Source organism: Girardinichthys multiradiatus, chromosome 3, assembly GCF_021462225.1.
Source record: "Girardinichthys multiradiatus isolate DD_20200921_A chromosome 3, DD_fGirMul_XY1, whole genome shotgun sequence".
NCBI lineage: Eukaryota > Metazoa > Chordata > Actinopteri > Cyprinodontiformes > Goodeidae > Girardinichthys > Girardinichthys multiradiatus.
The window spans coordinates 48150124-48163948 of NC_061796.1; the positions used below are offsets into that span (position 1 = coordinate 48150124).

Genomic DNA, 13825 nt, shown 5'->3' on the forward strand with positions numbered 1-13825 from the left:
GATGAGCTCTGGACTAAAAAGAAGAAATAATAAATTGGAGGATTCTGAATAGAACATCTGAAAACTTGCAGCCTGTCACCAACCTCGCTGGACTGAGAAAAGAAATCATAGACGAGATGACCTTAGCTGACTAAAACACTGAAAGGTTACCATGGTGACCCACCTCCATCCACTGCCCATGGGACTGCATCTTGAGGATGATGCAGGGGTCGGGTTTGGACAGAGCGTCTCGGTCTGAGATCCCCTTGCAGGTGAGTCGCAGCTCCACTTTGGTGAGGCAGGGGCTGCTGAACAAACCCAGAGAGTTGGCCGCCGACTCGTAGATGTCAGTCATGGTGGAGGCGGGACAGGAAGTCTGCAGGGGGAGGCAGTCAGGAGATGGATCAGAACTTCACAGGAGATACAGTATTACTGCTGTGTAGGTCCAGTTTCAGAAATTAATCCACAACAGGTGGAAAAAAATGATGCAACACTAAACATGTAGAAAAGATCTAAAAAGAACCAACAAGAATCAACTATGACGATTCTCACCATCAAACCGAATCTCATGACTGATCACACAAGCTGCATTGGGCAGATGAAGTGTTTGTTTACAGCTGGGCTTTCTCTGCCCAAACCCAATAAAACCCAATTGAATCTAGCTCTGATATTTTTAATTTCTGGGTCCACTCAGGACCTTCTCTAAACACCATGAAGAGCTTGATGGTTGCTGCAGGGAGCATGTTTCAGTTTGTCCTCACAATCCAACCTTCTGAACCGAAACGGAGGAATGATCCAAAGACTCACTGAGGTTCCTCCTGTCTGTCCTCTGGGTTTATTATTTAGTTCTGTTTCATTACTATTACAACACACCAATATGCTAAAGACGATGATGAAGATGATGAGCTACGTGCATATTTTAAGGGCAGAATTGGCAAAAATCTTTTTGATTTTATATATTTTAAAAAAGAAAAAATCAGATTTTCATCATAAATTAAACTTGTTTTCTGAGGGTTTTCTCCTTCAGATGCAGCTCCACCAGCCTCAGTCCTGCTGCCATCTTGTGAGAAGGAGAGGCCATACTAGTTTAGTGTTTTTCCAAGTTGTCCTGACATGATCTTTAACCTTTTACCTGCTAACTGAGGTCTGTAGAGTTTGAGGTGGCTTTTGATCATTTCTCTGCGCTCCACACTGACCGTTGACTCAGTCTGAATCTGTCCACTCCTGGGAAGGTTAGCATCTCTTCAACGTCTGCTGTTTCTTACTGGATTTGAAGGTTTAAACACATATTTCTGCTCCAACATGATGACCAAAAACTCCAGTGAAGCTCTTAAATGTGCCTTTCACTCTGATGGGTTTCTGTTCTGTTTGGGTCTGGTTTAGAACATCAAATCTCCCATGTATTCAGGAAGTTCTTCAGTCCATAAAAGTGTCCTAAAGTAAATAGACATTGTTTTTATTTTCAGACCAGACCATGAACCCAAAACCATCTGCTCTCACACGTAATAATTTCTCTTATAAAAAGTTCTGACCAGTTCCTGCTGCTCACTGCTTCTGCAGCGACTCAAAGACCAAAAGTTGCAACATTTGGATTTATTTATTTGGTTTTTCCAGATTTGCTTGCCTGCTGATTACATCAGGATTTAGGTTGTCCCACCAGCTTCAGGTTGATCACTTCCCATCTGATTTCCATTTTCTAATTACATGGAAACGTTTCCTGGTAGAATGCGGAAGGTTGCAAGCAGCAGGCAGGATGAGCAGCTAATCACATTAAAATAAGAGATGATTTTTTCCCTGCTGTCATTTAATCCAATAAATACTTGTAATTGTATTTGATGAAACATCTGCGATTCAGCTGGAAGAATATAATTAAACTCAGCAGAAACGTTCTAACTGATGTTCCTCTGATTAATTCACACGTTGTCTGGACACGCTCCTGGTAATAAGTGACCCGCTCCATTTAAACAACCTGAGATAACGGCTTTAATCCGACGCTGGAAGACACTTTCATCAAAGAGGCGGTGACTTATATTTATCTGAGGACCCTCGCTGAGACTGAGAATGTAACCTGTCGTCATTGTCTTCACCCGCATCCTTAAGGGCAATTTAAAGAGCTAATTAACAGCCGTGATGATGATTAACTCATGTAAACCTGCCTCTGCTGTCTAGAGTTAAACGTTAAACAGAAAAATACTCACTGAAAACATAAACATGTGGGAACTATTTTTCTAAAATGTGGACGTGAAGGAAAATCTGAGGAAATTATCTTCATATGGAATATCTCGTTCTATCTGACAGAAATGAAAATGTCAGTTTTTAGAGGTTTAAAATGGAATAAAATGCATATTTATAGAGGATTTATTTTCATTTTCATTTTTTATTCTGCTGTTTCACTCGTTTTCATTCCACTTCTTAAAAAAAACCTTCACAGCTGTTCAGTAACTGATGTTCAGCTGCTAGATTGGTACCGAGCTGAACCGGTGTCGGCTCTGTTTGATAACTTCCTCCAGTCTGCTGCTGTCCATGTTTATTCTTCCTGACTGTCGTCGATGGTCCTGTTGGACAGACTTGCTGCTGGCGCTGAGCAAGCTCTGCACTGGTGGTTCCGGAGCGCCCTCCTCCAAAGGAAACGTTGCTGCAGCTTGTCTTCTGTTCTTGATGATCCAGATGTACAGTTAACTGTAAACATCTGGAAGTCATTTTGTAGCAGAACATAAATGTAGTGAAAATGGGGTTTTATCACAAAGGAAAATGTTTTCAGATCATTTTCAGGTAAATTAGGGTAAACTAAACAAGTTAAATAACTATTTCTTTTAACATTTTTGTCACGTTTTATTGTGTAGACTTCTCAAGTTATTATTTTCATTCTTAGTTGAATATTAGTTTGGAAAATTCAGCATTCTTTTGTTTTAACTATTAAAATTCAAGATTATTTTAACATTTCCAGTTTATTTTCTCCAGATTTACAAAGTTTTTTCACTTTAAACCAAAAATGAGTTAAACTTTCTGAAAGTATTTTCTTTATTCACATTCATAATGTTATAAAGGTCTCACAGGTTAGTCGCCTGCAGACTAACCTGTGAGAACAGAGAGAACAGGAACAGAACCAGAGTTTAAACATACAGAACCCTTCAGAACAGATATATAACCCCTTCAGACTCTGATCTGCTCTTCAGCCTCTTGGTCTGTGATAAGAAGGGGCTGGCTGATAACCTCCACGCTGCTATGAAGCTCTCTGCCATCCTATCTCCACCTCCACCACCGACCAATCGCTCCATCTCCTCCCTCCATTATCCCATCAGCAGTTTCAGACTCATCTGATTAACTGAGCCTGGCTGCAGATACAGATTGGAGGAAATGTCAGATATCCTCCTCTTCCTCCCCCACGCTGCTGGCTCGGGTAACACAGGAGGAAGAGCAAACTAAGACAGAACCAGACCACAGAAGGGTTCTTTAAAACAGGATCCGGTTTCACTGGTCCACATTACATCCCTGACTGATTAAACGTATGGATCAGTCAGTATGATTTTCCAACTGCCAAGCAGCTCTCATGAACACCCCTCATTAGATCTCGTTCCATGCAACACTGATCAGATGTCTTGAGTTAAGCCCAAAGTTATTCATACCCCTGGCAGATTTAGATGAAAAATGATTTCATTAAGACAGGAAATGAGACAGGCAACTTTAAAAAGATTTAAAAAAAGATTATGTAAAAGGAGGATCCTTCAAAAAAAAAAACAATAATTTATCTGTTTTTATTTATATTGTATTAAAAGTGGCATGTTGAAAGTTATTTCTACCCTTCTCAATAATTAATGGAAAGTGGCATTGGCATCACAGCAGTCAAACCCTTCTAACCACTCAGCAGCTTTTTGCAGGTTTCTTGGTATTTATCTTTAGTGATGAGCTCCATGTCTTTGTGGTTAGAAGGCCTCCACACATCACCCTAATCTTTACTTACTCCACCATCTGATTCGTGTCATGACTCTGGCAGGACCACTCTGGCAGCGGTCATTGGGCGAGAAGTGCGGTCCACCCTGGAAAGGTCACAGGGCAAACAACGAAACACACTCCAATCAAAGGAGACCAGCCAACCCAACAGTCTTGTTTATGGACTGTGGGAGGAAGCTGGAGCATCTAGAGAGAACCTAACATTTCAAAGGGAGAACATTCAAACTCCAAGCAGAATTTGAACCCAGGACTTTCAAGCTGCAAGGCTACAGTGCCACCAACTCTGCCACCGTAGAAAAAGAAACATGTTGGTAAAATTCAAAGATTACTTCAAGCATAAATCTGCCAGGGTATGAATAATTATGGGCTTGTCTTTATTAAAACTTAGAACAAATAAGCCCTCATGCATCAGCACCATGTCATTATGTATGTATCATGTGAATAACAGCTGGGATAAAAAGCTGAGAGCCGAGGAAGCACCTTTTGGTCATGCAGGAAAAACTGCATTATTTTAAAGACGCCTTGGTTTGGTTTCCTGGTCGGTGTTGGCTTCCTGCTGCCTGGGTCTCACAGCGCCGTCATTTCAGACCTCTGTTGCCTCTGAAGCAAGACTTCCGGGATCATCTGCTGGCTTGTGTTGGGAGGATGTCCTCACCATGAGGCTCTGTTCGCTGTCAGCGAACTCTCAGCAGTCTGCAGCTTGAACTTGGACTCCAGTCTTCACCACACACAGAAGCTTCTGGAAAAGTCCTCACCAAACCCAGACATTGGTTCTTCTTCACTGTTTATAGTTCTCATCTCCACAGCTTCATGCCTATGGAACAATCTGTCCCAGACCCATACTTGTATGTGTGGAACCAGATATTCCTATAGAAAAAAAACAAAGATGCTCATGATCGTCGTCTTCACGAAACATCCCACCTTGTCCCGTTCCTGACCTTGATCTTGACCTGTCCAGGAGTCTGCAAACTCTTTAAAAGGTTCCGGTTTCCTCTGTCTTTCCACTGTGGGAAAGACTGTGGGACAAACACTAAATTCATGGCATGAAAAGATACCTTCAGAGTGGACCAGGAGAAACCAGGAAAGCTTTGATTGAGCACTCAGGTCAGCAGATGCTTTAAAACTATGTACCCAGCCTCGTCTTAACAGTGTCCTGATACTGGACACACAAACACAGAAATTTTCATTTTGACTCATATTGACAACATATCATGGTCCTCTGGAATGCAAACCCCTTTTGACTAGCCAGGCAAAATTCTCCATGAAGGTTGAGGTCCACCACCTGCAGAGGTTCATTCCAGCAGCAACAACACAGCACCAGTTTCACAAAGTGGCGCCAGAGACATAAAACCCCAGGATCCCTGCTAGAGATGCTGCTTATCAGCTGGTGATCAGTATCAGACAGAATAAAACTCTAAAATCCAACCTTTTTCCTATCAGTAAATGCACCGTAAATAGGCTCCACCACGGTGCGCGGGCAGCAGCGCTCATGGAGGTGGACCCTGTGGCTGCAGTAAGAAGATTCAGTGTTTCCGTATTGGTGAGGTCTTTGAAATGAAGTCAGACAAATGTATATTCTACAACATCTCAAGACATTTAGTTTGTTCAGTCTGCGAGAGAGAGCGAGACATTCAGCATATAACAGGAAGGCTGAGCGTTTCACAGCAAAGTTGCTATTTTATCCTTTAGATCTTCCAGCTTCTGTCCATCATGGAACATGTTGGATTAGAAGATGTTTGCAGTGTTTATAAGAGCTCAGAAAGTAAGGCTTCTCTAGGAAATAAAGAGACTGAGATAGGCATAAGATGCTAAAAAACAGCTAACTTATTTTAGATTTGTTTCTTGTATTTGGTTGTTTGCTTTTATTTTACTTTATTTTATTTTAAACGGGAAGACATGTAGCAAAGGTCACAAGGTCAGGAATCGAGCCCCAGACAGCTGCATTGAGGATGAGAGTTTATTTGTGATTGTCTCTCACACAGTGTGACATCTCCTCTGCTAATAATGCAAAATAAACTAATAATCTCACAGTTGGAAGGCTAAATAACATATGTATTGCTGTTAATTACAGCCCTAAAACAGAAATACCTAAAGTCTGCACCAGCAGGTTGAACCTTTTCAAGAACCGGAGATCAGAAATCCAACACAGATGTCTGATCGGTGCGTTCAATAAAACATCCAGACAGAAAAATCTGCTTGGATTTTAATGTGATGTAATCACCTGAGCCACAGTGAGACCTGGATGTCCACATGTCAGAGGGTTTCCAGTCAGTTACTGAAAACCTAAATGCCATGTTGAGATATTCATACTTGGGAAACTATCTTCAAATGGGATGTTTCTCCTATCTGAAGCTGTGATGTCATGAGAACTGCTTCTATGTTTTTCAACCTCAAGAAAACGTAAACTTCTGGTAAGACTGGTATAACATCAAGATCTCTTCAGTAGCTTCACCAGTCTACCAGTTGATAAGATCAGACCTACTGAAGAGGCTTGTCAGGAGGCCCAGTTTTTATCCATGGCCTCCACCTGAATAAGAAAACCAAAGAAACCAACCATCCTCACACTGTGGGACCATCAGAACTACGTTCAGGCTGTGGAGCACCTGAAGAGCTCAGAGATTTGCCCAGAAACAGAACCTGCACTGGACCATACAACCTTGGAGGGTTAACATGGTTTGCTTTATTTCTTATTTATCTTTACATTTGTGCTCTCCATCCATCCATCCATCCATCCATCCATCCATCCATCCATCAGCCCATCCATCCATCTATACATCCATCCATCCATATGTCTATCCATCCATCCATCCATCCATCAGCCCATCCATCCATCATCCATCCATCCATCAGCCCATCCATCCATCCATAAGTCTATCCATCCATCCATCATCCATCCATCCATCCATCCATCCATCCATCCATCCATCCATCCATCCATCCATCAGCCCATCCATCCATCTATACATCCATCCATCCATATGTCTATCCATCCATCCATCAGCCCATCCATCCATCATCCATCCATCCATCAGCCCATCCATCCATCCATAAGTCTATCCATCCATCCATCTATACATCCATCAATCAGCCCATCCATCCATCCATAAGTCTATCCATCCATCCATCTATACATCCATCAATCAGCCCATCCATCCATCCATCCATACGTCCATCCATCCATCCATCTATACATCCATCAATCAGCCCATCCATCCATCCATCCATCCATCCATCCATCCATACGTCTATCCATCCATCCATCTATACATCCATCAATCAGCCCATCCATCCATCCATCCATCCATCCATCTATCCATCCATCCATCCATACGTCCATCCATCCGTCCATCCATCCATCCATCCATACGTCCATCCATCCGTCCATCCATCCATCCATCATCCCATCCATCCATCTGTCCGTCCATCCATTCATCCATCCATCAACACATCCATCCATCAGCCCATCCATCCATCATCCATCCCTCCATCAGCCCATCCATCCATCCATACGTCTATCCATCCATCCATCATCCCATCCATCCATCTGTCCGTCCATCCATCAACACATCCATCCATCAGCCCATCCATCCATCATCCATCCATCCATACGTCTATCCATCCATCCATCAGCCCTCCATCTATCCATCCATCCATCCATCCATCCATCCATACGTCTATCCATCCATCCATCAGCCCTCCATCCATCCATCCATCCATCAGCCCGTCCATCCATCCATCCATCCATTCAATTCAGTTTATTTATATAGCACCAATTCACAGCACATGTCGTCTCAAGGTTCTTCACAACAGTCAGGTTCATACATTCCAATTAATCCTAATCATTGAACAGTTCAGTCAGATTCAGTTTTTTATTCAAATTGGATAAAACGTTTTTCTATCTAAGGAAACCCAGCAGATTGCATCCAGTCAGTGACTTGCAGCATTCACTCCTCCTGGATGAGCATGTAGAGACAGTGGACAGTCACTGGTGTTGACTTTGCAGCAATCCCTCATACTGAGCATGCATGTAGCGACAGTGGAGAGGAAAAACTCCCTTTTAACAGGAAGAAACCTCCAGCAGAACCAGAACCAGGCTCAGTGTGAGCGACCATCTGTCACGACCGACTGGGGTTTGAGAGAACAGAGCAGAGACACAAAAAGAACAAAGAAGCACTGATCCAGGAGTACTTTCTATGGGAAGGAAAAGTGGACTATCCATACATCCATCTGTCTAAATTAGTTCATAAATAAAGTTCTAGGTAAAAAACTGGAACAACACAGAGAAAATGGTAAATGGCCTGCACTTGTTCAGCACTTTATCAAGTCTGAGGACTCTAAAGCACTTCATACTACACTCAGTCATCCACCCATTGATACACTGACAGTGGCAGACTACATGTAGCCACATCTGACAGAATTGAGGCGATTGGAAATTCAAACTAATTTCATCTTCATATTCTTAGCCAGAATGTCCCGGCCAATTTCTCCATTCATTCTTCCTTTACTTACATGAAGTCTTTCAGAACAATATGCTGTAAAACAGCCCAAACTATTGTGTTGTCATCTGCAAACTTCACTTTCATATCGTGTTCTTGGGGTGATGTGCAGAAACATTCATCCTCCAACCATAGTGTGTGCAATGTTTTGGCCTCATCTGACCAGATTATATCCTCTTAGTATTTCACTGGCTTTTCCAAATCTTCTGCAGCAAATGTTGAACAAGCTTCAAATGTGTTTTCTTCAGCTGCGGAGTCTTGTGCAGTGCATAAAGACTAATGTGGTTGACTGGATAACTTATTGTTTTCCTAAGACAAAGTGTATCTGGCATTTTCAGGTCTTCCTGAAGCTCCTTGAGAGCTCCTTGGCTCTTGGGCAACCTTTGATTAATTGTTTGCTCCCCCCTGTCAGATATCTTATTAGGATCACCTGGGTCTGGCTGGTTTGTGGTGAAATGATGTTGAATCCACTTCCAGATTATGGCTCCAGCGGCGTTCACTGGAACTTTAGGTCTAGAAATGCAGCTGGAACTATTGATATTAGTGTGTTTGTAACAGACTTTTCTTTTTTTTACCACTATGGACAATACATTGGTAACGGGAAACCTTTTTTAGGTTCTTGGTTAATATTGAAGCAGCTGATATTGATTTTTACAGAGAAGCAGGAATGCTTTCTAAATGCCGACTGAGTTCAGCTGCTTTCTCTGACTTTTTTCAAATGTCTTTCTTCATGTGTTTGGATCATATACCCTGTGTTCATGTCCAAAAATTAATTTGACTAATTTGCTTTGATTCCTCTTTATTTGTGAATTACTTTGGTTTGTTTCTTTGCCATCTTGTTTCAAGAGTTTTCCATAAAGCAACTGAGGACCAATAGCAGCAACAAGAAGCATTAAAAGGATTCAAAGCATCAACGATTACTAAATTCAGCTTAGAGACCACAACAAATAAATAATTTCACTGAGTGCAGTGGAGATAAACCAACTAGTGACCTGAAAGAATCTCCCGAAGTCCTCAAACAGGATCATCAAAGATCTGAAATATGAAGAGAATCCAGCTAACTGATTTACAAGAATAAATACAGATCAGATGAACATTATTCCTGCCCAACTGAAATGTTTCAGACATTCACTGAAGCAGAAAAACAAAGAGAAGCATGCATCGATTTTCCCTCTGGCTCATGTTTAAAGTGCTGCATCTGAGCAGAGATAAGAACATGCAGCGGGCAGGAAGCTCAGAGACTTTCTCTAGTTTTACCTTCAAAGATGAGGAAAAAGCTTCAGCCCGTCAAAAACATCCGAAAGTTCCCAGCTTCAGCTCAGAGGCTTCATCCTCCTCCTCCTCCTCCTCCTCCTGTGGCTGCTGGAAAGCCTCTCCAGCCTGCAGCCCCTTCTCACGGCTTTATACCCGGTGAAGTCTGGCGCACACACCGCGGGGAGGAGAGGAGAGGAGAGGAGAGGAGAGGAGAGGAGAGGAGAGGAGAGGAGAGGAGAGGAGAGGAGAGGAGAGGAGAGGAGAGGAGAGGAGAGGAGAGGAGAGCGGGCTGCGGCGCCAACTGCAGGCCGAGTCAGGCAGCGCAGGCTGGGCAGCAGAGTCCTGGCGCTGCTGCTGAAAACAGGACAGAAAAATGAGATTTCTGTTGGAAAACTGACAGCGATCTCGTCCAGAAGTTCAACATCTGTTGTCACTCATTTCAGAAACTGAAACTCATATTTTATATAAGTTCATCACACATAGAGTAAAATATTTCAAGCCTTTATTTTTTGTAATTTTGATGATTCTGGTTGACAAAGAATGAAAATCCAACATTTAATGTCTGTCTCTGATGATCAAAATATATTATAAATATAATATCAATAAAAAGGAGATTTAAAACATAAATTTCAGGTTTTGGAAAGTTTTTATTTTTTTATTTCCATGCACTCAGTACCTGGTCTGGGCTCCTTTTGCATGGGTTAGTGCATCAGTGCGCCGTGGCATAGAGCTGATGTGTTCTGGAAGTCCAGGTTGCTTTGATAGCGGCCTTCAGGTCATCTGCATGGTTGGTTCTGGAATCTCTCATCTTCCTCTGGACAGTACTCTGTAGATTCTCTATGGGGTTCTGGTCAACCCAGTTTGCTGGCCAATCAAGTACGTTAACACCATGGTCGCTGGACCAGCTTTCGGCACCTTTGGCAGTGTGAGCCAGTACCAAGTCCTACTGGAAAATGAAATCAGCATCTCCGTGAAATCCTCTAAAATGTCTTGCTGTGTTGACTGTGGACTTCGGAAAACCCAGTGGACCAGAACCAGCAGCTGACATGGCACCCCAGACCATCACTGACTGTGGAACCTTCATCCTGGACTTCAAGCAAAATGGATTCTGGGCCTCTCCACTCCTCCTCCAGAATCTGGGACCTTGATTTCCAAATGAAATGCAAGCTTTACTGTTATCTGAAAACAGGACTTTGGATCACTGAGCAGCAGTGTGGTTCTGGATCTGCTTAGGCCAGGTTATATGCTTGTAGCCCATGTGTAGGACCCGTTTGTGTGTAGTGGATCTTGATGTGCTGACTCCAGCTCAGTCCACTTCTTGTAAAACTCTCTTGCAGTTATCCATGCTCCTGGTGCACCTTTTCCTTCCATACTTTTTTTTTCATTCAACTTTCTATGAATAGAGTTTCTTAAATTTTAACAATATTCTAATTTTCTAAGACAATGAATTTTGGTTTTTCATTTTCTGTCAGCCGTAATCATCAAAATTACAAGAAATAAAGGCTTGAAATATTTCACTCTATTTGTGATGAATTTGTACAATAGATGAGCTTCACTTTCTGCCCCGAGGGACAGAAATATTGAACTTTTTCACAATATTCTTTTGTCGTAGTTGTAAGCCAAACCTTACCAGCATTTTACAATAAAATATCTGATAATTATCGAAATGTTCTTGAGCTCAGAGCTCTTTAACTCTTTATATAAGGATTTGTAGGATATGTAGGGAACCACATTTTATCTTACAGCTTCAACCTTCAGTGCATTTGATTGTCACAGACCAACACAAGGTGGAGAATAATGTGAGGTGGGAGGAAAATTGTTTAAATAGTTTGAAACCTTTAACAAAGACCAATCTGAAAGGTGTGGCATGCAGGTGTATGCTGTCCCTGGAGTTGATCCTTTGAAGGACCACCTTTGGAGGTTTGTCTCTACCAGCTTTGCACATCTCACTGAGATGTTCTCAATGCTCTGACAGGCTGGATGGAGATCATCTGTTAACATCAAGGTTCTTGTCACATACTTTTAGTTAAATTTATGATCTGGACTTTGACTAGGCCATTATAACACATTACTATGCTTCGACCTAAACAATTCCAAGGTAGCTGTGGCTGTATGTTTAGTCATTGTCCTGCTGGCAGGCAAGGTACGTTATTTAGGTAGCACCATTCCAACCAAAGGCAACTCAAAGTGCTTTACAGACAATTAGGAGAAACATTAAAATCACAAAAACCACTTTGAAATACATTGCAGAAAAATCAACAAGCTCAACTCTATGGTGTTTGTCTCTGTGTTGTCCTGTGATGGACAGGTGATCTGCCAGGGTAACACCCCGACTCTCTCCTAATGACTGCTGGAGATGGGCACCATACCCCAGCACCATACCCCAGCACCATACCCCAGCACCATACTCCAGCACCATACTCCAGCACCATACCCCAGCACCATACTCCAGCACCATACCCCAGCACCATACCCCAGCACCATACCCCAGCACCATACTCCAGCACCATACCCCAGCACCATACCCCAGCACCATACTCCAGCACCATACCCCAGCACCATACCCCAGCACCATACTCCAGCACCATACCCCAGCACCATACTCCAGCACCATACCCCAGCACCATACTCCAGCACCATACCCCAGCACCATACCCCAGCACCATACCCCAGCACCATACTCCAGCACCATACCCCAGCACCATACCCCAGCGCCATACCCCAGCACCCCAGCACCATACCCCAGCACCATACCCCAGCACCATACCCCAGCACCATACTCCAGCACCATACTCCAGCACCATACCCCAGCACCATACCCCAGCACCATACCCCAGCACCATACCCCGGCACCATACTCCAGCACCATACTCCAGCACCATACTCCAGCACCATACTCCAGCACCATACCCCAGCACCATACCCCAGCACCATACCCCAGCACCATACTCCAGCACCATACTCCAGCACCATACCCCAGCACCATACCCCAGCACCATACCCCAGCACCCCAGCACCATACCCCAGCACCATACCCCAGCACCATACCCCAGCACCATACCCCAGCACCATACCCCAGCACCATACTCCAGCACCATACCCAGCACCATACCCCAGCACCATACCCCAGCACCATACCCCAGCACCATACTCCAGCACCATACCCCAGCACCATACCCCAGCACCATACTCCAGCACCATACCCCAGCACCATACTCCAGCACCATACCCAGCACCATACCCCAGCACCATACCCCAGCACCATACCCCAGCACCATACCCCAGCACCATACCCCAGCACCATACCCCAGCACCATACCCCAGCACCATACTCCAGCACCATACCCCAGCACCATACCCCAGCACCATACCCCAGCACCATACCCCAGCACCATACCCCAGCACCATACCCCAGCACCATACCCCAGCACCATACTCCAGCACCATACCCCAGCACCATACTCCAGCACCATACCCCAGCACCATACTCCAGCACCATACTCCAGCACCATACCCCAGCACCATACCCCAGCACCATACCCCAGCACCATACCCCAGCACCATACTCCAGCACCATACTCCAGCACCATACTCCAGCACCATACTCCAGCACCATACCCCAGCACCATACTCCAGCAACATACCCCAGCACCAGATGTCAGTATTGAGTTAAAAACAATTTCTTCAAGCTTCTTTTCTCACCTAAATTCAAACTTATCTTAATCACTTTGGTGATCACCTAAATTAATTTTGATCTGATGCTGATATTCCTTCTGTCCCCACCAGGAGACCAAGTGGAAAAATATTTGGCTCAAATCATCAGAATGGAGAGGCATTAAATATTACTGTGAAATATCTGTAGAAGTTAAAATGAGCAAAATGCGTGTGCACATAGGATGTTGTATGTTACTGCTCCTGTCTATGCGTCTCATTAATGATGAATGTGGAAAAAACTCAGGGGACCTTTAAAAAGCATATTCGCATCTCTTCCAAAATGACCAGGTCCATTTCGCTTCTTTGTCAGTGCTGTTTACCCAACCCAACTGAGTCGGACGGAGCGGGGTTCGAACCGGCAACCCACTGGTTGCAGGGAGCACATCTACCACCTGAACCACCGTCGCCCTGTACGTCATAAAATGACGTGC

General features: G+C 43.8%; 1 protein-coding gene across 3 annotated transcripts in view; it reads right to left on the reverse strand.

The window, feature by feature from the left end:
- Positions 1-9820, reverse strand: part of cpne4a (copine IVa) — a 73581-nt gene extending 63761 nt beyond the window's left edge. For 2 of the 3 annotated variants that reach the window (XM_047361636.1, XM_047361634.1), the window contains exons 1-3: positions 9684-9820; positions 9419-9461; positions 164-355 (exon numbers count right to left, since the gene is read on the reverse strand). In XM_047361636.1, the coding sequence (XP_047217592.1) occupies positions 164-355; positions 9419-9454 (228 nt within the window). In that variant the 5' untranslated portion in view covers positions 9455-9461; positions 9684-9820. The remainder of the gene's footprint in view (positions 1-163; positions 356-9418; positions 9462-9683) is intronic. The other variant, XM_047361635.1, reaches the window with a different exon arrangement.
- Between the last annotated feature and the right edge of the window lie 4005 nt (positions 9821-13825).